The following is a 26,022-nucleotide window of genomic DNA, read 5'->3' as shown; positions in this document are numbered from 1 at the left end:
AAGCTGACTCCCACACAAACATGTTTTAGGCCACAGCATCGCAGCAAAAGGTGAAAGGGGTCTTTACCGGTTTAATTTTGGTGGTTGCTGCAGCTTAGGTCAAACCAAAGCTCATTTAAGGCTAACAAATTGCCACCTTCTGTTACCCGATAAAGTTTTGTTCTCCATTTTTTTTCTGCACCAATGAACTTGTCTTGGCTTGTGATTCATTCAAATCAGTGGCGTTAGTTCTTTTTCCAAGTATTATCAGACAAAGCTGAGAGAATCCATTGAATTCAGCTAAAACTACTGCTGTTAATGTATAGTACATCTTTCACTGAAGTTTCACTGAAAATTAGTATTTAGATCCCTTTCATCAGTTAAAGTACTAATATATTCATGTTAAAAACTCTTGCACATAAAAGTCCAACATGAGTAAAAGTATAAATGCCTTACTGCAAATGTATTTAGTTTTTATGTTGTATAATCAGCAATTTTAATCAGCATAAAATGGAAATACTGAAGAAGAATGCAAGTCCATAAAATCCTTCAGCACAGTACTTGATTAAATGGACTTAGTTTCTTGCATCTCTGTGTGTATGTGTTTGAGTTTCCTTTACATAAAATTGCAACAACTGTTTGATTCATAGGTGTAAGAAATATTCTGATAATCTCATCATTTAGATTTACTCTTACTGTTGAAGTCCTACATTTACAACTAACTTGACATATTTCTGTCAAAATCATACCAAAGCATATCGTTTGAATTGAACTAATTGGTTACTTCATCCTCCAACAGTGTCTGAGTGAAAGCAATGTTTATCATAAAAGGAGCACTGCTTTACAACTGTATCTTGTAATGGACCTTACATATTTTATATGTACCGTCTAAATTAAAGTCGTTTATGTTTATATTATGTGTTATACATTTGCTTTTGTTTCTACACTGTGGGGAGTGGTGAAAAGAAACCTTAGGATTGATTTTAAAATTTTAGTCTTGACTTTTAAGGCCCTAAATGGTGTGGTGATGAGCTTCTAAATTAGAGGCCCTCAATCTAATTAAAGGGCACTGTTTTATAATATTTGTCCAAGGTAACTCCATCATATAAGATATTCTGTGCTCAATAGCATGTAGCCCACAATTACTAGTATATAACTGTCTGTCTACTGTAGGTGGGGAGGTGACAAGAGGATTGAGTGAAACCTATTAAAAGAAAAGTAATTCTTTTGATGATCACATTGGGTGAAACAAAGTTCAAGTAAAAGTTCTACACATTTAAAAGTGTTGCGAAAAGGTTTGGGAACCATATTCTGTATAAATTGAATGGATTATTTTGATCTGCGTAACAAAACCACTTGTTAGTGGTGACACATCGCCAGGGGGCGCTCTGGTTCCGCCTTTATACTTAACAATGAAGACGCCGTAGAAGAAGAGTAAGTATTGTAAACACAAGGATATGGCTGACGAGAGGGGTGGAGGTGAAGACAACATAAACGACAACATGGGAAACCAGTTACAGCTCTTGCCAGGTAACAGTTAAACTTTCTGGATGACAGGTCGGCCTTCTAGGTGTTTCACCATGAGAGCGTTTATCTCTCTAACAAGCTAACAGCTAGCTAACATTACTTCACAGCAGGCCACTGTCAGAGATCAAATCCTGACTGGCACATTTTCTGAACCTTTGCTTTCGGTTTCTTTTAAATGTTTATAGTATTAGTAGTGGTAAAGCTGCAGTCGTAATTTGTTTTGTAGACACGACAAGCGCTAACAACCCTCACTGAGCCTTTATGCTTGCTTTTGCTGTGCTATGACAGACAATGAGGCAGAGGAGGAGGAAGATGACATGGAGACTGAAGACCGAGACAGCGAAGACGCAGAGAAGCCCAGACTTATAACCTTTGACCCCAGTCTTCCCACATCACATGCTGTGAGTGATGCCTCAGCTGTCTTTCTTTAGAGAATGGCTGTCTTTATGTTTACAACTATACACGTGTAATTTTTTTTTACCATCAAAGTGTGTTTTTTTAGCTGTCAGAGGAGCTGTGTAGTTGCTTTTCTGCAGCTGTTGTAGTCTTGTTGTGTTGTGTTGACAGTACCTAGGCTCAGACATGGAGGAGTTTCACGGCCGCACAGTCCACGATGATGACAGCTGTCAGACCATCCCTGTGCTGCCTCACACAGCTGTGATGCTGGTTCCAGGTCAGACACTGCCTCTGCAGCTGTTCAGGCCGCAGGAGGTCAGCATGATGCGGAGCGTCATCCAGAGAGACCGCACCTTTGCTGTGCTTGCACACAGGTACAAAACTACTCCATGTGTATTGGTAATCATAACAGACTGGGCAGACCTGATGAATGGAAGGCATTTCTTTGTTTTGAGTATCAGGTAAAATGGCCCTCCACTGATTACACATATTTCAGTTAACTGTCCATTTTAGAAATCTGTGAAGTGCTATGAAAGCTGTAATATAATGTTATTTTTAGGCATGCATATTGAAATATCTTAGCATTTAACCAGGCTTTTTAGAGATGCTATCAGGTTGCATTATGGGAAATGAAAGATGCAGTGTTTTGGATTTTGAGGCAAATAATGGCCTAAAAGTCAGTATACATTCTCATCCGCTGCTTTCATTTTGACCATTCTTTTTGCGGTATCTATTTATTCCCCCAATTATATTCTTAATGCATTTACCGGATATCTGTCTCTGTAGTGATGCAGATGAGCCACAGGCAGAGTTTGGGACGACAGCTGAAATCTATGCATACAGAGAGATGCAGGAATATGGCATCGAAACTGTCAAAGTGAAAGCTGTGGGGAGGCAGAGATTCAAGGTCCATGAGATGAGAACTCAAGCAGACGGGTGAGTTGAATCGCCCCGTAAACTGTTACATCAAAGGTTAGGGTTAAATGCATGTGCACATTTGACATTAACATCGTGTTCCTTGCTTCTAACATGCGGTAAGTCAGTGGTCGTCTGCAGGAATGAAAGCCCTGCAGCGCTCGTAACCCTCTGGTCCTTGTCTCATTCTAAACAGGAACACAAGATAAATGTTATTTTCTGTTACTGACTATTTTAGAAGATATGCAACGTGCAGCACTCCGGACTAAGACTGCAGATCAGTGGCGTAACCTCATCTACACAATATGTCTGTACTGTAAAGCCGTTCAGTTGTATTCACAACCTTTAGTCGTTTTTACTGCAAGAATGCAAACTGGAAATATTCACTTTCCCAAGCTATTCTCCATTGATACAAACATTTAACTTTGAAGCTTCTGTTTTTAACACCATATGTGATGTATTTGTACTTAAAGGGATGACATCACAGTAGACATCAGCTTATGACCAGCCATTTCTTGCAGCCCGTCACACCACAGTATGGTCAGGATATTTTGTGGTGCTCCCATAGTTCACAGCTAGGTGGCAGACTACCTCCACTCATCACTTTTTGTATTTGTGTCCTGCAGTTGTTAATACAGCAATCATGCACATTCAAGTAATTGTGCAAGATTTATGTGACTTGGTCTTTATAGATGACTTACATTTTTTTTTACAGGTTTCTGCTTCTATACTCCAATCTTCTTCAGAGGGTTTAGTTTGTCTTCACAAGAAAATGCAAAGCCCATTATTTATTTTTTAAAGATTATTATTTTTTGGCTTTTGCCTTTATTATATAGGACAGCTGAAGATAGACATGAAATGTTGGGACTAGAGAGTGGGGGATGACATGCACCAAATGATCAGCAGACAGGGAGTCGAACCTGCAATCAGTGCGATGAGGACTACAGCCTCTGTACATGGGGCGCCTGCTCTACCAACCGAGCTAAACCAGCGCCCCGCAAAGCCCAGTCTTTGTGCATGTTGTTGTCGGAGGTTGGCGTGAACATTAGAGGCATCTATGGAGAAAAACTTCTTATTTAACTCCTGTGGTCTTACTATAGTGCATGTCTACTTAGATCGTCCACTGTTCAGGAAATCACAGCGGTTAACTGTCCATTAAACATCATTAAGATATATCTCCTGCTATCTTTAGTTACTGATGCATAATGCTCATAAATTGATTGCCTATTCATGTTGACCCGAGCAAGCGGCAAGCTGACATTATCACTCACTTTAATGGGATCTGCTATTTTACTGATGGATTGATACAATGCCACTGTATATATAAACACTCTTCTTTTCCTCACTGTAACATTTCTGAATGTTCAGCAGGGAATTTGGAAGTTCAGTGCCAACACCATCATGTGTGCATTAAGTAGACACAAATGTGAATGTTTGTGTGTCTGCGCTCCAGAAAGTTCACTGAGTACATCTCGAGTAAGGAGCTGGAGGAATAATTCTTAATGCTGCGATGTACAATATACACACAGGCCCTTTTTATGATCATCTCAGAGTCACAAACATCCTGTCACACTCCTGATAACATTCAGCCAGCACACCATTTGTTTAATCTGTTATTCATCTGCTCGCTTTCCCTCCTTCGCTCTCTTTCACACTTCCCTCCTCGCCTGTCTTTTGTTCCACAAGCTGTGTCATTGTCCTCCTTTGTATCTCTCCTCAGGATCAAACAAGCCAAAGTACAGATCCTTCCAGAACGAATCCTTCCAGACCCCCTCTCTGCCGTGCAGCTCGCTCCCCTCTCCAGGCTGCACATGCACCCCTCGTCTAAGCCCCCGTCTCAGAGCTGCAAACAGACCCAGTGCTGGTGGAGTAACTACCAAAAGGTCAGACACACAACATACATCTCAGACAAAACGTATCTGTCAATCACAAGAAGATGGAAGTTTAAACTGGTCTAGTAGCCATTTGTACTGCCTGCATACAGGGTTAGGGTTAGTATGAAGTACATTGGATTTCTGTAATCCTATACATGTTCCCCTGGCTTCTAAGAAAGAGGTGGAAGTGTTTTTAGTTTACTTAACAGTGTGCTTCCAACTTGTGGCGATAAGGGAAAGGCCCTTTCCTCTTTCAGTATATGACTTCATGCACAGAGGAATTGTTAAACACAGTTTGGACGTCCACATACATTCGGTCAAGTCGTGTAAGCCAGAAATAGCAACATGAGTAAGGAAGAGAAACTGTTTAGATGTTGGGCACTTTAATACTGAGTCTGTTGTTCATCACAGAGGAAGTTTCACTGTGCCAGCCTGACACCATGGCCACCTTGGGTCTACGCCCTCTACGACTCTGTGAGTACTGCAGCCCGTATGCACTGCTTAGATTATTTCACCATATATAAACATCATTGGTGAATGTAAACCGACCGATCTGCTTCTTGCGTTTCACCTCGCAGGAGTCGCTCATGACCAGAGTGAAGAAACAGCTCCATGAATGGGACGAGAATCTGAAGGATGACTCCCTCCCAACGAACGCCGTAGGTCAGCCTCTGTTCAGTGTATCACAGATGGATTACAGACGCGCGCGCACATGCGCACGAACGACACGTCTCCCTGTTTGTGTACTTTGCGCCGTCTTTCCTTCCTTCCTTTTCATCCCTCTCTTTCCCGCCCGCCTGGTTTCTGTCAGACTTCTCCTACCGAGTGGCCGCCTGTCTGCCCATAGACAACGCTCTGCGGCTCCAGCTGCTGAAGATCGGCAGTGCCATCCAGAGACTCCGCTGCGAGCTGGACATCATGGACCGGGTAAGGAAAGGTCACACCTGACCCCTCCTCCCTGAACACCTGCCTCTGCCTTTCTCCTGCAGTCAAAGCAATCATTCCCTCATCATGTGATAAGATCTAGTGTTCCCTCTTTTGTACTGTGAACACTGTGTCTGTTTTTCCCCTCTAGTCTGGTTCTTTGGGATATTTAACCCTCCCTGTCCTCGGCTGACAAATGTATTGTTGCTGTGATATTTCAAGTGTTTAGAGATCATATAGTGTAAGCAAAGATATCTGGGTTTTATCCCTGGAATGAATCAGACGCAGAAATGCTCTATACACAAGCCATTTCTCACATTCAATCTGTAAGAGGCATGTTCGGTGGATATTTTCTAACAGCAAAAAATATTATCAATGGGTGGTTTCTTCATCGGTAGCATGATAGTGCCCACACTATGCAAAGTCATGAGTTTCCTGAGGGAGTTTATAGGACCTGAGGAGGAGGATGCACACAGACTAGAGGCTGTAGAATCTGTAGAAGCAGTTCTTATATCATCTTTCCTGTTTTAATATAAACACAGCAGAGCGGGTTGGGCTCTGTTCCCCCTGCTGGTCTCGCTGCTACATGTCGAGACTATCAAAGTTTTTCCTTCCACTATATATTTTCAGTAGACGAAGGAGTTCATCGGTAAAAAAAGAATCATCATCGTCATCAAAGAAAAACTGCAAATGCAGCTTGAGAACAAGACAGAAATGCTGCAGCAGACACTTTTGTGAAATGGCCAATATTGTGTGTGCGTAGACCACCTCTCCTTTGTTCTCTGGATGCTTAAATCCCTCTTGTACAACCATAGAAGTAAAACGCCAACTCTCGAACTACCGTAAAAACGGGGGTGATAGATATTGACAAACACAAATGCTAAAATTTGGACAGATACAAATGTGTTCTGTTTATTATGACGATGTTTTGCAGAGAAAGAAGTGAAAAACTAAACGCGCCTACAAATAAAAGCTTTGTATTGTACCTCCTGTATATTTCTACCTAAAGTATTATGCACTGTTTAGGGGGTACTTGGTTAAAAACATACTTGAAGAGTTGTAAGTATTGAAAAAAGAAACCTGCATTAGCATGTACTACAACTTGACCACAAATTCGAACCCATTTACCCTGTGTATGAAGTGTTTCTTTAACATAATAGCTTGTATCTGCTTTTCCCCGTCATGTCTGATTGAGGATGATAATCCTCCATAATGAACAAACACGGCTTTGTCATCCGGCTCGTGGCTCTTATGGAAGCATAAAGGACAGAGTGGGCTTTAACGCATCATCATTCAACCTCAACGATGAGAGCATTTTCATTAAGCTCGTCTGACATGTGTACGTCACTCTAACACTGTCACCTCTCCTCCTCAGTGCACATCACTGTGCTGCAAGCAGTGCCAGGACACGGAAATCACCACAAAAAATGAGATCTTCAGGTGAGAGCAATGGGTTTTTTTTTTTGGTTTAAAGGGTGCCATCATCACTACTTTGCATGTTGCATGGTTAGCGCAAAGGTTCTACAGCACAGTGTGAATACAAATGTGAAGAAACTTGGTATTCGGTAAAATACAGAGTAATAAAAAGTAATGCAGCGTTAACATGTTAAACTCATGGATGCATTGATTTCCTCCCTTTGAGTGCTTCTCCGTTCTCTGTGGACAGAAACAGGACATGCTAGGCTGCTGCATTTTACTTTTTACATCTGTTTGAGGATGAAAACACATTAAAACAGTCGGACAATGGTTCCCTGCACCACAGTAATCACTGTAATTATTTCAACGTCTACGTCAATGCTGACTGGCCTCTCTGCGCTGCACCTCCACAGTCAGAGTGGGCCCGGTCACATTCACACTGACTGTTACGTTATGTAATTCTCTGACTGTAGATAATGTGCGCTGGTAATGTGTTTGTCTGAGAGTGACACACAAAAACCCCTTACGCCATTGAAAGTGTCCAGACCCTCACCACTACGTACGTTCGTAGGAAAAATTGCATAACGTGTTTGGTCTGAGGACGAGCAGATCGTCTGAGTGAATGAGCGATTATGTGTTTAATATGATTTGCAAAGTTAGACATTCAGAAGTCAAAGCACACTTCCCCTGTGTAACTACACTGCTTAAAAATGAAAGCAACAGATATAATTCAAAGGTTTTTATGACAAAAATAATGGGGACAAAAAACAGTGCATAGTTGTATTGGTTCAGTGTCGGACAGGAAACATCCAGCAATCACAATCCATAAAGAAAACTTCCCTCCATTGTAAAAATTCCTGCATTTTATTTTTTTATTTCTTTGAGTCGCTAAGATTTTTCAAATAGAGACCCAAAGCAGACCTGGAATACATTAAATAAGACACTGACTGAACTGACGCTTAGGGTGCTGATTGTACTTTAACGTTTTTTGCGTGTGTTTGTATTTAAATATTTCTTTTGTAGAACTTAAAATTATCTAAAAACCCACACATAATTTCCCTTACTCAGCGTTACTATTCTCAGCTGTTGGACTTGTTTCAGGCCATTGTTTTGCGTTTTTACATTGTTTTCAAGTTTACCAAGCTAAGGTCCGTTGTCTAAACATTTATCATTTCACTCATCACTTTTGCCACTAAGAGGCACCTCAACAAGCTGTGAAGTCATTAAGACAAATTCCACAATGTTGTGTGAAGCACGATGGTGATGAGAGCAAAGAGAGTAACGCTGTGGGTCATCACCAATACCAACCGACAGACGCGTCTCCATCTGCTCTCATTGTACGAACTCCCCATGACGGACACTGCCATCGTGCGATGGTGACGTCATTTGGAGCCAGAGCTGCGCAGTAGAGATCGGTGTGTGGAGTGGCTGTAGCCACTTCCGCTAACCAAAACACACAGTTAACTTACCAAAATAAACAGCAAGGATCCCGCACGTCACGTGTTTAACAGCAGAACAGCTTCTTGTGTTGGTTGAAGACGTTCACAGATGTAAACTTCAATGATTGTAGTGATTGTTTTAGTTAAGTTTCCTCTCGCTGTTCCTCCTCCACTCTGCTAATCCAGAACTGATCGTCTGCAGGAGCCGTATTTGTCAACAGAGCTGTCAATCATCATTTTTACAACATCAAATAACTAATTAAAAATAAACTTGTCAAAAAAAATGAACACTTGGACATAAATCAGCATGATAAGAACTAACTATATTGACAGAAACCATGTTTGAGAAATATTTATTTGACGTGTATTTAGATTTTATAGTTTGACTCATGTCCCAACTGTTAACATGGAGGAGGCGGGCTTTATGACCTATACTGCAGCCAGTCAGCAGGGGGCGATAGAGAGGGTTTGGCTTCACTTTTAGGGAGCTGTCACATCATCAATCTTTTTATACAGTCTATGGTAATCACACCAAAACAATGAGTTTTAACTTTACCCAGAGCTGACCTGTGGCATTTAGTTGGTTATTGCTTCAAGTTACCCCAAGTGTGTAATATTACCCGATAGTTCCTCTTTGTACTATTATAAGTTTAACTCCAAGTTTACATTATTCACATTATATGCTCTAAATCTGCCCCGACGCATAACCTGTGTTTCTTTAAAATCCCTGCTGTGTGCAAGAATTGAAACAGTCCAATTTAAACAGTTTGTTATATAAACTCTCTGCTGGCCTCACAGACGCTGCAGCATTTAAATTCACCGTTTAATGAGTCTGTTTTATTCTTTCTTACACAGGAACATTCTGATCATTTGTTTTTACTTCATCGCTGCTCTGACATATTCCACCTGCCTCTTGTGTGTCTGCAGCCTCTCTCTGTACGGCCCCATGGCTGCGTACGTCAACCCTCACGGCTATGTCCACGAAACTCTGACTGTCTACAAAGCCAACAACCTCAACCTGATCAGCAGGCCATCCACGCTGCACAGCTGGTTTCCAGGGTAACTGATACACTCACGGCAATTAGCTCACACTCCCTTTTTCAGGCTGTTGTATAACACAACAAAAAGCATGCATGCATTAGGATGAGTCAGACCCCCGCTGTGCCTTTCAGTGCTGTCATAAATGCATCTTTTTATATGTGAGACCACAGCAGGAGAGCTCTTCGACATGCTACTATACTGCTCTCTATAGCTGGTATCTTTTGTGAAGCTGTCCACTGCTTGAGTCCTTTCATCAAAGTCAATGCAGTCATTTTTTCGATCAATCAAAGGAGATTATATGTTACTGATGTGGAGTCGCTGCGTGACTCCTATATAGTATCACATGATTTCAATGACTGTGACTCATTTGGACTCACATGTAGATCAAGTGCTGCTTCATTTTTGGATGTTTATTAGATTAGAAAACTTAAAGAGGCTGTAAAATTATGCTAGAGTTTGCAAAATATGGCGTTTATAAAATCTCTATTTGCAAATTCTACATTAAAATGTAGAATCTGTCGGCAGGGGGTGAGGAGTTTTAGTACAGGAAGTGTTCTGGTTTGTAGTACGCTTGTAGTCCGTGTAATATCGTTGCTCGTTGCTTGTGTTGTATTAGCTCTCAGATGTACGTCGCTTTGGACAAAAAACGTCTGCTAAATAAAAAAGAAAATGAAATTGTAATATTGACAAATCACGTATCAGCCGGCTGCGCGGTATGCAGGATAAACAGTCCAAACAGTGGAGAGCAAAAGCAGGCGGAACGTAATCCGCCATAATGACATCCCGACTCCCATCAGCGGCTATCTCATGATGATTTACCTTCTGATTAATCTCTATAAACAGACATCTGCAGCAAGTTCAGCAAACAGTCCATTCTAGATCTAAAATTCAACTTGACGCTGTGTCACGAGAGCCGGTCAGCGTTTAGATTTCCCGACTTCCTCAAATGCATCAGAAATGATCGACCCGACCGGCGTTCAACAAACGTGCATTTTAAAAGTAGTTTTCTTCTCCTCTCGAGGACAGACCTGACAAAGCTTCATTTTCACTTTGTACATGTCTACATCATGATGTTGTCATTTCAGCAAAGGTAAGAACTGTGAATTAAAGTAAATCACAAGAAAAGCCGTTTCTTTTTCGGGTTCATACCGCTGTACTTAACCGGAGTGAAGCCTCTGTGTAACTGACTATTTACGGTGAAACTGAGACTCACCAGAAACAGATGAACGGGCGCTTCTCAGTGGGATTTAACGAACCAAGAACTGACGCAGTTTATTTTGCTGACGAGTGGGGGGACGAAATTCGCTCCACTTTTGATCTTTCCACACGCTCGCTTCTCAAGTTGCTAACTGGACTGTAAACAATGCAGCTCAAGGGAAAGGAAGTCTTGGGTTTATCGCTAACCGCTTGCTAAACCGGACCTAACCGACATGTTCACCGTTTGTCCCCAGAGGCTATATCAAAGACTATAGCTAATGGGTACCGAGACTGCAGTTTATATAATACCAGTATAAACACAGCATTTAACTTTTGAAAGAATCAAGTGTAAGTTATATTACAATGTAGCATATTAATATTGAAGACACCGCCTCAAGGCTTGTACAGCAACTCTGAGAAGTTAATAACGCTCTCCCTCATGGAGGAGGACAGCAGCTGAAGTTTAGCATAGAGCCCCAGTCTGAAATTATTTTCCTCGCCTGCCAATCAGGCAAAATCACCGAACATTTCTACCAGCTGCTCGACCTCTGTTTGTGCGACCGACCATCAACCTGTATTTGGCAGGTGGCAGGTGTTCTTTTCATTCCCTACTCGCAGCGTTTCCAAACACACATTGTTTTGTCCGGTTTGGCTCGGACTCTGGTTTGTTTTCCTCTATGGTGCAATAAGAACTCAGTTTTGGAACAAACCAAAAACCTTGTAGAGGAAGTAGGCTCGGTCCCATTCAGAGCAATGTTAATTTTGGCCAAAATGCTGATTCGTTTTGGTCACATTTGAGTCATTTTTACCAATTGTAGTTTTAGTCGACGAAAACTCAAAACACATTTTAGTCATTACTTTGAGTCAAAAAGTTTTCTCTCTTTTAAAGCCTGATACTGGTTCAATCTGTCCGTCCTTACATTATTGGTTTCCTGACGATATTCTCCACGGGTAATATAGATCCTCAGCTGAAGCTATATGTAGAAACTTCTGGTAACGTAATGCTACGCATGTAAAGCCACCGAACGAAGCCGTGCAGTTACATTAGCACGTACTGCACATTCCTCTCTTGCCTTATTTCCACCAGCCGTGTTGGTTTTTACCATTACAACTTTTTATATATTCATCGTTGCTTCTCATTTTAACAGTCTAGCCCCTTACCCACTGGTCAAAAAACCACCTCCTAAAACTGCTTAGTGGGAAAGGCTACAATCGACATTCAGACTCAGGTCACATGACTCTGCAGTAGCGCGATGCTATGCTCCGTCGGTAACTTCTGCGACTCCTTGTCATCTCAGCTACAAATACCTCCCGTCTCCATCCGAGCAGCGCTCAAACATCGTTCTACAGTTGTCAGCGCCGAGTTTGATAAATAAAGTGAATGAGTAATAGATACAATAAAGACCTAACCACTGTAACATCTTCACTCCCTGTCTCCGGCACATTTTGTTCAACTGTTAAGTGAAAAAACAACCAGATTATTTGTCCTAAGCAGATCTTGTTGCTGTCCTCCTTTGCTCTCAGGTACGCCTGGACCATCGCTCAGTGCCGAAACTGCGGCTCTCACTTGGGTTGGAAGTTCACAGCCACAAAGAAGGACTTGTCTCCGACTCGTTTCTGGGGTCTGACCCGCTCGGCCATGCTGCCCCGTATCCCCCAGGGCGAGGGGGACGATGGGAGGGACGGCTCTCGTCTCTTCTGCCTGTGATGTCGGACTATTTGTTAAGAAAAAAAAAAAAAAACAACCTGCAAACCCCCCCAAAACCTGGATGTTCAATCACTCGCTGGCTGTGATTACTTTCAATAATCAATGCATCACACGCCGCCTGTCACCCCTGGCAGCAGAGCCATCATATAGCGGGAAACTCATTTGGCCTTTGAATGGAACTTAGCGGTGAGACAGCTCGGTGTGTTCTGATGAAGGGAGAGAGAAATAGAGAGAGGAGCAGATTGAGCAAATGACATGGTAATATCCCAGCATGCACTCTTGCCAGCTGCAGACACACAAACACAAAAGCTGTCCTCAACGCATCATTTTCTTTCACCCTCTGTATGATAGAGAGACTGGCTGCATGCAGGGGAGATAAGATATTGTTGGCAAACAGGCGGAGTTAGCCGCTATAATCTGCTGTGAAAGCAACCAGTTAATATAATTTCACTTAGCATTCAGATCCTTTGAAGGGTTCTCAGACTGTTCTCTGATGTAATTTCAGCTGCTGTGGGTCGGGGGAGGAAGCCTTTTGAACTTAAGTGAACTCATGTACGTGTAGTTCTGTCACTATAGGGGATATTTTGGAATTAAATTGGATGTATTTTTGTATGCGAGAAGATTGGAAAGTAATTTAGCATGCTCATCCATGTGTGCTTTGTGCGTACTCGATATAACCAGTGTCTGTTTTGTATTCAAGGAAGCCTCGGTCAGATAATGAGCCTCAGAAAACAAGCTTTATCTGCGGTCGCACACGTGAAAATTAGAGAAGTCTTGAAGCCTTAATGGCAGGGCTGTTTTCTTAAAAAGGTCAGAGCTGATTAACTCGGAGAGCGAGTGGAGTGTTTACCCGTCTTCGTTTGTTGTGTGGCGTGCTAAAATGGTGTGCCCACGCCCCGTGTCAGGGTCCTTTGAGACAGAATCACTGAGCCGCAGATGTGGATGAAAGACGAAAATGACTAAATTGTTGATGAGATTTTGAATTAGTTGTTTATGATTTTAGGATCGTCCTCTGTTAATTGTCGTCGACAGTTTTCAGGATCTTAACCGCTTGCGATTTTGTTGCAAGTTGCTGAATCACGTTTGTATAAATGTGACTGTGAATAGGAGGCAGTTCTAGCATTTGTTGTGTAATATAACTGGTGTTTTACTGTTCATAGAGTCAGACTCTTATTTCACATATCTCTTCATGTCTCAGAGAAATGTCAGGAAATAATCTCTCCATTAAAAGACTAAATAATGATCACCATAAGAAATCATCTCAACTTTTTGTTTAAAAGTTTAAGATTATTTTCCTAATTACGTGTAAGAAAAACAATTTGTGGTTTCATGGGAGTTGGCTATTTCCTGGAAGTCGAGACTCGGCAGCATTACTGCTCCCAGTTTGTTTAATGTGTTCAAAAACTGCACTAAAAAAAACAAACAAGATATACTCTGCTTCTGAGTCCAGGGACCTTTATCTTTTCCTGATCTGGCTCCACATTCAATCTGGCTTCAAATTCAATCGCGCTAAACTGTCAAACGACGCTGGTTATCAACTCGAATAAGTCACCCAGGGTTTCTATGAGCGCAGTCACAGAAAAGGGGCGGAGTCTGCAGCGTATGACCAATCTAAACACAGGCAAGTCTGCTGTCAGCATTTTTAGAAGACTGTGTAAATGTGCAAATCTAATAATATCACTGCTCCATCATTAGAGAACAATATATTTATTATTACACTCATTTATAACATTAAGTTAATACGTTGCACAGATGTATTTTTGTTTTAGAATTATTCTCTCAGCCGTATAAAACTGTGGAGCAAATAAAAATAAATATAAAACCACAAATTACAGCAGCACGAATGCTTACATTCATATCGTATAGGTACAAAGGTACTTCAGGCTTCAGTGTTTTTATCAGTCTCTGTTGTAGATGTATATCAGTAAAGCTCCGGAGCAGGTTAGGTGTTCAGCATAAGTTACCATGGCGATCTACCCCGGTAAAAAGTGAGCTACCTTCATAGTACTCGGGAGTTAACTCTGAAGTTACCTCGATAACAGCAAATCCTGCTTTGTAGTATACCCCCATGGTAGAGGCAAGCTAGCAGTTCCCCTCTGTTTCCAGTCTTTGTGCTAAGCTAAGCTAACCAGATTTGAAAGTGGTGTCTCGGTCTACTCAAATAATCTTACGGCATTAAAGCAAATTATAGACAAAATGTCAAAACTAGTCTTTCAAGAGAATCGCCTTTCAAATGATACATTTTACATGTTATCCTTAAGGCCTGAGCGCGGTGTCGTGTGGTTGTGTAGTTCTGAGTTGTGTCCAATTTTTTATTTACGTTCACATTCTTGTTGTCTTCCCTCAGAAGAGTCATTTAAACGATGCACTCTTATACTATTATCAGACTCATAATAGACACCACATAATCTGTAGTCCACACATTCTTCCTCTTTGCCAAACTTACTCCTACTTTACCCACAATGCAATTCGACCACGTACAGTTCAGTCAGAGATTTGGGTGTTTTATGCTACCCGTCTACACCTTGAGATGTTGACATTTTTAAAATACGTTGCCTCTTGTGACATCACTTGAGGCAGTAGTATACTTAGTGGAGTTTGCCTCTAAGAATCAGAAAATGTGAGCATCCTTAGATATGATGTTTATTTATATTTTGTCTTTTACTTTGAAATCTCTGTCGGATATATCCTCATGTCATTTTCACCATTAGAATAACATGTAAAATCTCAAATCCATTGCAATGCCCCTCATTACTTTATTCAATGTCATATCAGTGATCCAGTGTTTGCCACACTTTCATTTTGTCCCAACAAAAACAATGGTTGTTTCACTGAAGAGATCAACACCCTGATTTATAAGAAGGCTTTGACTTGTTTCTCCTTGACATTGACTGTACCGCAGAGTCAAATAAACATGCAGAGACCTGTGACTCTTCTGATTTGCATATTTCAGTAGGATTCTCCAGACAGGGAGGCATGAAGAGGCGCCAATTTGATAGTTCAGATAAAGTGTGTGAGCAAGTGTGTGAGCAAGTGTGTATCTGCGTTTCTGGGGACATTTTGGCCGGTCCTTCCTCTGGGACAGACCTAAAGGGCTGTTTGGGGGTTCAGACCTGGGTGACCGACCGGGTTAGAATTAGGTTTAGGTTAGGTTAAGCATCGTGTAAATAAGGGGTCCTCACAAGTATACAACTCTTTCCATCTGCAGACAAATCAACATGTGCCTTCATTGTGTTTTTATGCTTTCACGTGTCTGCGTAAACTCTCCTGAGTTTGCAGTTTATTGTGAGTCTTCTGTGCAGGTACACGGGGACAGAGGGTCATTTGTATGCTAAGCACAGCGAGGGTCTAATGAGTCCCTGTGAGCGGGATAGACGCCTCGATGACCACGTGAGGGTCCCTCCGGAGAAGAGCATTTACAGTAATGATGTCGACGACATGCAAGGTGTGACTCGTCATATCTCTCCACTTCAGCCCGATATATTTAAAATACTCCTGACTTGTTTTGTGGTTTTATCAGTTGTTGTGTCTCTCTGCTTCTCTCTAGTAAAGTTTCTGCCCTCATGAATCATTTGTTTTGTGTTTTTGCTGCTTTCTGTGGCCCACGTTCAGTTTAACTTAGACCCTTCATTGATTGCTTGTTGTCTAAAGCCCCATTAATTGGATTTTAAATTGCTGTAATTATTGAGAAGCTTAGTGCTTAGTGCAAAAATGTTAAATAACACCCAGTACCAAGCCATGTCTTCAAATTATACAGCCTTTGACGTGTGATTTGAACCGTAAGTTACCTTTTACCTTTTGTCGTACATGTTAATAATCCACTTTTCCCAAAGACTGTCATAAATATTTCCTTTAATACTCAGTAAAAAGGTATGGGTGTTTTTTTTAATGAGACATTTCCAGCTTTTTGTTATTTGCTCTTTAGAAGGTCAGCTGCCAAACCTAACCTTTAGCCAAAGGGAACAAACATGTCCTTGAAGTACTCAGGAAAGTTTGGAAAGCGTGACTCGGCGCGAACTCCATCTACTCATGAAGACAGTGTGACGATCAAAAGCTCCAGAGCAAGTAAGTGAATCTTTTCGTGTCACCGCCACGTTTGTGTGAGCTATAACATGCTCGTTTACATGTGATGTTTGTCACTGCATCCATGTGAGCTTGGCTGCGTGTTTAAGTGATGCGTGCACACGCTTGTATAAGGTGTCATTATGTGAAATTACAGCCGTGTGCATGTTGTGAATAATACCTGAAGCTAGCTCGAGACAATTCTCTTATGTAATGATGAGAGCTCACAATGTGACACTTGGATGTTGGGATCCTGCACGTGTTTTTTCTAATTATAGTTTATTTTTAGAGATAAGATTAGAAGACGATTTACACAGTACTGTCAAGACCAACATACAAGTAGTCAACCACATCGTACAGTGGCTTGCATAAGTATTCATACCCCTTGAACTTTTCCACATTTTGTCACGTTACGACCACAAACATAAATATATTTTATTGGAATTTTATGTGAAAGACCAACACAAAGTGGCACACAATTGTGAAGTAGAAAGAAAATTATACATGATTTTAATTTTTTTTTACAAATAAAAAACTGAAAAGTGCGGTGTGCAAAAGTATTCAGCCCCTATTTCTCTGAGTGCAACCAATTGCCTTCAGAAGTTGCCTGATGATTGCTGAATGATCGAATGTTGACCTAATGACTAAAGAGAGTCCACCTGTGTGTAATCTAATCTCAGTACAAATACAGCTGTTCTGTGACGGCCTCAGAGGTTTGTTAAGAGAATATTGGGGAGCAAACAGCATCATGAAGTCCAAGGAACACACCAGACAGGTCAGGGATAAAGTTGTGGAGAAGTTTAAAGCAGGGTTAGGCTATAAAAAGATTTCCCAAGCTTTGAACATCTCACGGAGCACTGTTCAATCCATCATCCGAAAATGGAAAGAGTATGGCACAACTGCGAACCTACCAAGACACGGCCGTCCACCTAAACTTACAGGCCGAACAAGGAGAGCACTGATCAGAGATGCAGCCAAGAGGCCCATGGTGACTCTGGACGAACTGCAGAGATCCACAGCTCAGGTGGGGGAATCTGTCCACAGTACAACTATTAGTCGCGCACTGCACAAATCTGGCCTTTATGGAAGAGTGGCAAGAAGAAAGCCATTGTTAAAAAAAACTCATAAGAAGTCCCGTTTGCAGTTTGCCAGAAGCCATGTGGGGGACACAGCAAACATGTGGAAGAAGGTGCTCTGGTCAGATGAGACCAAAATTTAACTTTTTGGCCTAAATGCAAAACGCTATGTGTGGCGGAAAAGTAACACTGCACATCACTCTGAACACACCATCCCCACTGTCAAACATGGTGGCGGCAGCATCGTGGTCTGGAGGTGCTTCTCTTCAGCAGGGACAGGGAAGATGGTCAGAGTTGATGGAAAGATGGATGGAGCCAATAAAGGGCAAAATTGGAAGAAAACCTGTTGGAGTCTGCAAAAGACTTGGGAGTGGGGCGGAGGTTCACCTTCCAGCAAGACAACGACTTTAAACATAAAGCCAGGGCTACAATAGAATGGTTTCAAATAAAACATATTCATGTGTTAGAATGGCCCAATCTGACTGAGCTTGAGCTGTTTTGCAAAGAAGAATGGGCAAAAATTTCAGTCCCTAGATGTGCAAAGCTGGTAGAGACACACCCCAAAAGACTTGCAACTGTAATTGCAGCAAAAGGCAGTTCCACAAAGTATTGACTCAGGGGAGCTGAATACTTTTGCACACCGCACTTTTCAGTTTTTTATTTGTAAAAAAAAATTAAAATCATGTATCATTTTCTTTCCACTTCACAATTGTGTGCCACTTTGTGTTGGTCTTTCACATAAAATTCCAATAAAATATATTTATGTTTGTGGTCGTAACGTGACAAAATGTGGAAAAGTTCAAGGGGTATGAATACTTATGCAAGCCACTGTATGTAACTTGTCCACAAATTAACAGGAGAATAATATTATTATATGAACACTGATAAGAAGAACATGTTCCATTAGCTACTTGAGCAACATTTAAAACACTTGTCCTCCCAAGTCTGTTTCCTACTTTCTTTCAATGTACAACGTCACATTAAAACGTGAGAAACTACAACTCCCAGAGCTACTTTGCACCAACAAAATACAGATTAAATTTGTTTACTTATGCTTATTCGGACAACGTCTAGTTTGTAGATAACTAAAGAAAGTGTGGGGTGTACTCAGCTCATCTGTGATCCTGGCAAATGACGTAATTATTTGAGTCTATTAGTTGAAGTTTATAGGCCGGACCGTATCTTGGTGCAAAGGTGCAAAATTGGGTATAGATTTGATTATTGATAAGTTTGACAAAGAGGAGCTCATTCATGTGTTTTCTGTATTTCTTTGCACACATGAGTAGTTTTTCCTCGTCCATATTCGCCCGCCATGATCGCAAAGTTATTACACACGTTCACATTCTGACCTCTCGGTGTCCAACATCTCTTTGTTTTATCTTTGATATTCTGAGCCAGCAGGTTTTGGATAATTTTTAGATTTGACTGAAGTCAGAATAATTTTTCCTTGATTAAAGCTTTTTTACTTAAACTCACTTGTGTATAAAATAACTGGGCTACATTCCCTGTATGTGTTCTGTGTGCATGTGTTATATTGTCTTCGGTATGTTGCTCCCTCAGTGTGACGATCCTTCATCCTGAGTCCCTCTATGTGCCAACAGGTCACGCACATACCTTCTAAGACATACAGCAGGTTTAAACCTGGTTTATATCTTTTCTTTACAAACTGTCAACTGTTACATAAAGGGAGAAATGCATCGTGCACAATGTGATCCGAAGTGAGAATTCTTGTAAATACACCTTAACCTCAAGGGCTCACTGCAAACCACGTTGTGCAAAATATTCTGATACAATGAACATGATTAAAGTCTTATTTTATCATCAGCACATTTTTTAAATGTACACATTAAATAAACACAAAGCACCTGTGACAATATGACTTTATTCCACACCTGCTTCTCTTACAGCCTGAACAAAAGAAACACAGTCACTCGGTTTTGGATTTTAACACAGAATTCACAACACAGAACATTTAGAGAAATAAAAATTGAATTCAAAATCTTTCAATGCAGTTACAACAACTTTCTGCATGCGGTTGCCCATTTTATGTTTTCTTCCACTGCCCCTCAGATAACCTTTATCATCCACTGCAGACGTTATTATTGGTTCTTGCTTTTACTTTGGAAAAGCTACAGATACAGAACATCTTATCTGTTGCAGTCTCTGACCTCAACTCAGAGGACTGTGGTATAATATAAATAATCCGCAGATAGTTTGCTCAAAATTCCACAAAACTGTAAACTGTTTTATCGCAAAATGTATACACAACATATCAGAAGAATTAGATAGTTGGGGTTTTCTCTAGATCCAAATCTTGCTTCTATTGAGTAACAGGATTTTTTTTCTATAGCTCCATCCCAACAGAACTGCCACAGCCATATACTGAGTCTTTGCTTTCACAGAGCACAGGCACCACAATCACATTCCGTCATCCTTCAACATCTGCTGTTCTCACTCATGGCCACGTTTGCTTTTCGTGAATGCGTCAAAGATAAGCCATGTTTTCATAAGCTAGAGGCCCACATAAATACAGAATGTCTTTTTTCTCCTTGTCTCCTGTTCAGAAGAACAGTCGTCCAAAAGCAGAGAGAGCTCAGAAGCAGCTTCGCCAGGCGCACAGACAGACTCCGCACGTGTTTCTCTAAACAGGCTTTCCACGTTTCCACATGAAAGCGCGTTGGCTTCATTTAGACTCGGAGACATTCTTGAAGCTCATGTACAACGTGCTGACCAGCGTCGCGTCGTCATGTATTGAATCCTTACCGTGGGTATGTCTCTGGCACAGGAGTTTCAGCAGCCTCTGGGGGAACTGACCGCTGAACAGCAGGTAAATACAGGGATTGGCGCAGCTGTTCAGACTGGCCAGCAGCATCAGGATGGTGAAAGTGGCTGCTGGAATGACAAGAGAAATGAAAAACGTCAAGTGTTTGTAAAGAAGAGTCCTTTGCCACCTGTTGATTATGTGTTTGTGCGTAAAAGCGCACTCCTTGGACTGCGCGTCAAAACGTTTTTTTTTATCCTGGTCACTAAAATACTAAATACAAATAAGAAATTCAAGCAACAAAAAACTATAAGAACAACTTAATGACTTACTTTCTTTAGGCGCATGTGTGTCCCAGGCGGACCAGAGCTGGACAGTGAAGAAAGGAGCCCAACAGACAATGTAAGCCAGCACGATAACCACCGTCATCTTCAGCGTCTTCACCCGGGCCTTGGACATGCCGGCCACACCGCTGGCTCTGGGCGGTAGTGGGAGACCCACGCTGCTTTGCTGTTGAATCTTTTGGAACAGGTTGATGTGTATGGCTCGGCAGATGCGCACTTGACAAACAACAACTGTAATAACCGGTAGAACAAAAATGACCAGTGTGGTCCAAGTAATGTAGGTCTGCAGCCCCCATGGCTGGATGAATTTAGCCCAACAGTCAAACACACCGGGTGCAACCTCGACCTGTGAGAAGATAAAAATCTGTGGCAGGCTACCCAGCAGAGAAATCCCCCACGCGATGCTCACAGGAATGTTCAGTCTCGTGCGCGTCCGCTGGAACTTCACCATTGGGTTGCAGACAGCTTGATACCTGTCAACTGTCATCACCACAATCATGTAAGTCGATGAAAACATGCCGAGAACTTGCAGGTACTTCACCAGGCGGCACACCAGGTCTGGTCCGACGAATCTGTCCGTGATGTCCCACATGAGCTGCGGGCACACCTGGAAGAACGCGACCACCAGGTCCGCCAGGCACAGGTGGAAGACGAACACGCGCATCCTGGTCATCTGTTTGCGCTGTCTCCACAGCATGAGCAGCAGGCCGGTGTTGAGGATGGAGGCGCTGACGAAGATGACGCTGAGCAGTGCGATCTCTACCCGGGCCAGAAGCTCATCTCTCGCAACGTCCTCATCATCCACAAAGCCACTGTCGTTCCCAGGAAGCATTCTTGTTATGAAGGAGTTCCGAGTTGGCAGCTGGAAAAAACAGACTGTTGTGGAATAAAAAGACAGATATTGAAAAATAATATTCTGAAAACTTCAAAAGGAAAGTTGAAGAAAAGTCAAAAGTTACTTAAAATAAGACTACATATTTAAGAATGTTAAAAATGTTTACGTCAGCAATGCATTTTATAGCAAATATCCACCTACCTGTATAAATATTTATAAAATTGTGCTAAAGGTAAATTGAAGCTGTGACCGAGTTCAGGTTGACACAGTATGAGGATGGTGGTCTTCTAGTTCTCTACAGCTGCGTCCCCGTACTTTATATGAGGATGACTGTGGGTGGAGCCCACTGTAGATTCATTCAGTAACCAGGCAAATCATTTTTTTAAACAAGTAAAACAATAAAAGTATAGTTACCTTAGAGTTGCACAGAACTTGTTGTGGGTATCTGGGCTATAAATTACTCTGATGTCACGCCCTGTCAAATGAAGTAAGCTTTTATTTGTACAACCCCAAAGTTACAAAACACAATTTTCCTCAGTGAGCTTCACAGTGTGTATAATATACACTGACCCTTGATTCGGATAATAGAGAGCAAATCACCCGGAAAAACAATTGAAAAGGTTGCTTAGGGGCCACAACAATCAGCTTTTAGAGTGTGACACTTAAACAGAAATCCTTACGTTACTCATTATAAGATATCGTTCTAATTCTTGCTTCCCACAGTCCGCACCACATCTGAAATACAACTTCTGCGACACATGTCGTCATACCCCTCGACCAATCACAGTACAGAGTAGTTTGACGTCCCAGGACTTCCAACCGGAAGAGCGGATGTATACAAAACTGTTTGATAATAGAGAGTCTTCCCACTTTGGTGTGGCTAAAATAAGTATTTTGTCTTTTTTTATTACAATGTAACCATTTGGACTTATTAAGGGACAAACTCAAAATTGACTCGACGATCTTCGTGTGTCGAAACAGACAGCATACATGGATATCTCATCTGCTAGCTGCTAGGTAGCGTTAGCTAAACTGTGTAACTGCGGTATAAGTTTATCGTTAATTAGCAGCAAGCAACAATGCCTCAAGAAGAAGAGCCGTCTCTTCCCCTGGTGCGCTCTATGAACAGTCTTATACCCGTTAAAGCTGTGCTTTGTAACCGCAGTCCTCGAGTCGTACGACCACTGTGGATAGACTACCGTGGGGAACCTCAGGCATACAAAGATTTACAGCCAGGGTCGGGACGAGAAATAAACACCTTCATCGGTAAGGCAACTTTTCATAATGTGTTAGAACATGTGATGATACTTTTTTGTCGAATTTAAGCTACGATTTCACTGACACCCGCGGACACGTTGTAAGGCCTGTTCTCGCGTCTTTAGGCAGCTGTAAACCTCACACAACAATGAATTGCATCACATGTGGACTATGTCGTTTTAAATGTATTGTGTCTATTGTTTTCCAAGGTCACCCATGGATTTTCAGGGATGCAGAGACTAATGAGCCATTGAGGGTGAACAGCAAAGAACTGTATCTTCCTAAACCAGCAGAGGGTGCATTTGCTAACATCACTTTACCAGGTAATATTAAACAAAATTCTTCAAAATGTAGGCCATTATTATTCTGTGTTATTAATTACTGCTCAAACATGCAATAAATCATAAAAATTAATCATTGAAATTAATTTACGTTTTTTGAGAATCATATGTAAATGCAGCAGTAAAATACTTATAATAATATAAGTAAAAAGTTACGTATTAATTATTAATAAGTTAACAAACAGAAAAAACATGCATTATTTCACGAGGAAGTTCTTTAATTATACATTATTGGATTGGCACTTTCCGCACACATCAAACGTGGTGTTGTGACCTGTTTCAGTGCTGTGTCTGCTTTGCTTTTCAGTGGAGCCAACTTGTTTACTCTTAATATTTATTAGTAAAAAGACTTGGCTTAACGTTTTAGCAACATTTGACTAACACTTGTTCGTTTGGTTTCAACAGTTTACAGCCTCAAGGACCGTTCTCTTCAGGTAATTCGGCGCCTGGTACAACCAGAAGACTACAGGAGGTTGGAAATAGCACGATGTCTCCACGAGGAGCTAGAAGATCAGCCCAGTGTGTCTAAAGATCTCCGCCGCATGAACCGGCGAGTAGAGCAACATCTGCAGGAGAGGATCCAAGGCCAGGAGGAATGAGGCATGAGACTGGATGGATTTTAAACAGAGGCTTATGGACAGACTATTCACACCGTTGGGAAGCAAAGGCTTCCTAACGGTAAGTTGATACCTTGGAGTTACTATCCGGTGAGTGAGCAGGTGTTGCAAAGACTTCTCAAGACATCTGATAATTGTGGCCAAGTTTGGTCTGCTGGTTCTTGCATTTACTTACTGACTTTGGCAAATGTCCACAGCAGAAAAAAATGTATGTAGCTTTTACCTTTTTGTAAGAGTATTTTTATATGTGATGACAGTATCTTCAACAAAATATTGCTTTTTTTCGCACTGAAATATTATTTGAAGATGTAAATGTTTATACATGGAGGCCACTACAGAAAGTGGTAAATAAGCATGTGATGTCTAACAACTCATTTCGTCCCAAGTTAACCTCCTTAAAAAAACCTGTTTGATAAATTGTGCAAGACTGAACTTATGAAAATGGATGGAGATGCTAAAACTAATCATATGTCCTAAATATATCACAATTTATAAAAAATCTTAAAATAAAATGGGTTTACAGTCAAATTAGATAGCAGTTAGATTATCTATCTATTAGATTAGATAGATAATTAAGAAGTTATTTTAACTAATCCCTCTCAAAGAGCATCTTACTTTGTTACCATGGCCATTAAGGTGAGCAATTTAAAGAAAAATGGCTTGGCTGGTTCAGCAATCATCAGCAGGTTAAAGATAAGTACAGAGATATGCAATGAATCTTGGCTTATGCTTGTAAATGTTGACTTCCTGTCAGAGAAAACACCTTCCACAGAAATGGACAGAGTCTCTTCTAAAATGTCATCTTGCAGCTTATTTCTCATGTAGAAAAAAGCAGAACCTTGACTTAACAGTGTAAAGATTAGTCTCTTGAAGCACTATGAGATGCATTTTACAGTTCTTTGCTTCTTTTGTTCTTTTGTCATCCTGATTTTATTTCATACATCGCTACTGACTTTCATTGTTTTTTTTGTTATAAATAAAATATATATTTCTTAATGATAGAAAGGTGCTGTGAGGAGTTTTTATTTTAGTTGTTTGCTTAGCTGCTAAGTACAGCGATTGATTCTGTACTATGAAACCACCAATGGGAGGTCAGAGAACAAATACAGGGATGATTGCACATTGAGAAGCTCATATCGTACTACATACATGACGTACACACACAGCATCTGTTTGTCCACACACAGGATTACATTAGTTCTATTTGATAATGGACTGCAGTAACATAATTTAGTGATTTATATTCAGCACTGTCAACCAGTCGTATGGACTTCAATGTGTGAAATAAAGTAGATGGATTAATTTCTTCAAATAATAACATGGCAGCATTTTCAAATTTAAAGCGATGTCATTATTTGTAACTAAGCCAATGTGGAGAAAGTGTCCTCTGTGATATATGAAGCTGAGGGACAGAATAAATAACATGTATATAATAACTACTTGGTCTAGCATGACAGTTTAAGCTCAAGGACAAACAAAGATGTCCGTCCAAGGTGATGTGTGTAAGCCTGAATTCTAACCAGCTCCAGTGTACCGCATCAGGGTGTCTTTTGCCTAAGGTGTTGCTAAGCGACAAAGTAACACAACCCATCTTTGTGTTTGTGTGAGTCGAGGTGAGCTCAGAGCAGGAACATGCAGGCGGGGGAAAAGAAAAAAACATGGGACTCGAGTCGTTTCAGGCGAGAGTAGTAAGTAAAGAGTCTTCTCTGTGTCTCACACACGTGCGGTATTTGTTTTTCAGCTGCGAGCGAGTGTTATAACTAATATTCATTATCCATCGGTTTTCCTCACCAGCATGACATATTGGCAGAGGGGTCACCCAGTCGTGTTTCCGCATGTGCAGACAGACCACTGGAGCAAAATGAAAACAATGGTGAGAGGAAATGAAACAAAAGAGAATGACTTATAAACTGAAGACAAACAATACTAAGACAGCACATAAACTACTTTGTATTCTTGTGACAATATGCACACTTATTACCCTTCCTCCTAGGTTCCAGTTTATCTTGCGTCAGTTCCACCTGCCTTGTTGAAGGACAGAGGTTTGTAAATAACCATATTTCACAGATAATATCAAATTCGGAGGTGGCTACAAGAGCACTTTGTATAGGGAAATATGTGTTTCTAATTTAGCTTTATTGCATGTCCTTAGTGTATGACTCACATGAAGGTGCTCTACCCCGCACGACCACAAGCAGCCTGTTACCTGCTCTTATCCGAGATGAAGCTGCAGTTAATGATCCTGTTCCCTCTATGGTGCAAGGATACAGTAGGTCCCACACCAACAGGAGTTTTGTTTTTGATTTTTGCTTC

The 26,022-nt window shown here is 41.2% G+C and overlaps 3 protein-coding genes across 3 annotated transcripts; 2 read left to right on the top strand and 1 right to left on the bottom strand.

Annotated features, from left to right (window-relative positions):
- The first annotated feature begins 1,419 nt into the window (after positions 1–1,419).
- crbn (cereblon) lies at positions 1,420–16,033 on the top strand. The gene is made up of 11 exons (XM_069678966.1): positions 1,420–1,509; positions 1,795–1,907; positions 2,074–2,276; positions 2,689–2,838; positions 4,538–4,700; positions 5,103–5,165; positions 5,270–5,354; positions 5,503–5,618; positions 6,991–7,055; positions 9,398–9,529; positions 12,233–16,033. Exons 1-11 carry the CDS (start codon positions 1,437–1,439, stop codon positions 12,414–12,416), a joined length of 1,347 nt encoding a protein of 448 aa, XP_069535067.1. The 5' UTR covers positions 1,420–1,436; the 3' UTR covers positions 12,417–16,033.
- A 4,204-nt stretch (positions 16,034–20,237) lies between these two features.
- LOC138605555 (vasopressin V2 receptor-like) lies at positions 20,238–21,491 on the bottom strand. Its single transcript, XM_069677896.1, has 2 exons — positions 20,648–21,491; positions 20,238–20,446 (listed from the first exon to the last, which is right to left on the bottom strand). Exons 1-2 carry the CDS (start codon positions 21,489–21,491, stop codon positions 20,238–20,240), a joined length of 1,053 nt encoding a protein of 350 aa, XP_069533997.1.
- Positions 21,492–22,326: 835 nt separating this feature from the next.
- vhl (von Hippel-Lindau tumor suppressor) lies at positions 22,327–24,656 on the top strand. The gene is made up of 3 exons (XM_069678585.1): positions 22,327–22,760; positions 22,961–23,074; positions 23,498–24,656. The coding sequence occupies exons 1-3, from the start codon at positions 22,574–22,576 to the stop codon at positions 23,689–23,691; spliced, it is 495 nt and encodes a 164-aa protein (XP_069534686.1). The 5' UTR covers positions 22,327–22,573; the 3' UTR covers positions 23,692–24,656.
- Positions 24,657–26,022: the final 1,366 nt, after the last annotated feature.

The sequence above is a fragment of the Semicossyphus pulcher genome, unplaced genomic scaffold (assembly GCF_022749685.1).
Source record: "Semicossyphus pulcher isolate SPU_LCO1_2020_fin unplaced genomic scaffold, fSemPul1.0.p SCAF_3, whole genome shotgun sequence".
NCBI lineage: Eukaryota > Metazoa > Chordata > Actinopteri > Labriformes > Labridae > Semicossyphus > Semicossyphus pulcher.
This window is presented reverse-complemented; position numbering and strand designations above follow the sequence as displayed.

Coding starts and splice junctions, on each gene's coding strand:
- vhl (XM_069678585.1), top strand. CDS start 22,574: ATGCCTCAAGAAGAAGAGCCGTCTCTTCCCCTGGTGCGCTCTATGAAC. Junction 22,761..22,960: donor AGAAATAAACACCTTCATCG/GTAAGGCAACTT, acceptor TTGTTTTCCAAG/GTCACCCATGGATTTTCAGG. Junction 23,075..23,497: donor TGCTAACATCACTTTACCAG/GTAATATTAAAC, acceptor TGGTTTCAACAG/TTTACAGCCTCAAGGACCGT.
- crbn (XM_069678966.1), top strand. CDS start 1,437: ATGGCTGACGAGAGGGGTGGAGGTGAAGACAACATAAACGACAACATG. Junction 2,839..4,537: donor ATGAGAACTCAAGCAGACGG/GTGAGTTGAATC, acceptor ATCTCTCCTCAG/GATCAAACAAGCCAAAGTAC. Junction 9,530..12,232: donor CTGCACAGCTGGTTTCCAGG/GTAACTGATACA, acceptor CTTTGCTCTCAG/GTACGCCTGGACCATCGCTC.
- LOC138605555 (XM_069677896.1), bottom strand. CDS start 21,491: ATGCTTCCTGGGAACGACAGTGGCTTTGTGGATGATGAGGACGTTGCG. Junction 20,447..20,647: donor CACACATGCGCCTAAAGAAA/GTAAGTCATTAA, acceptor TTGTCATTCCAG/CAGCCACTTTCACCATCCTG.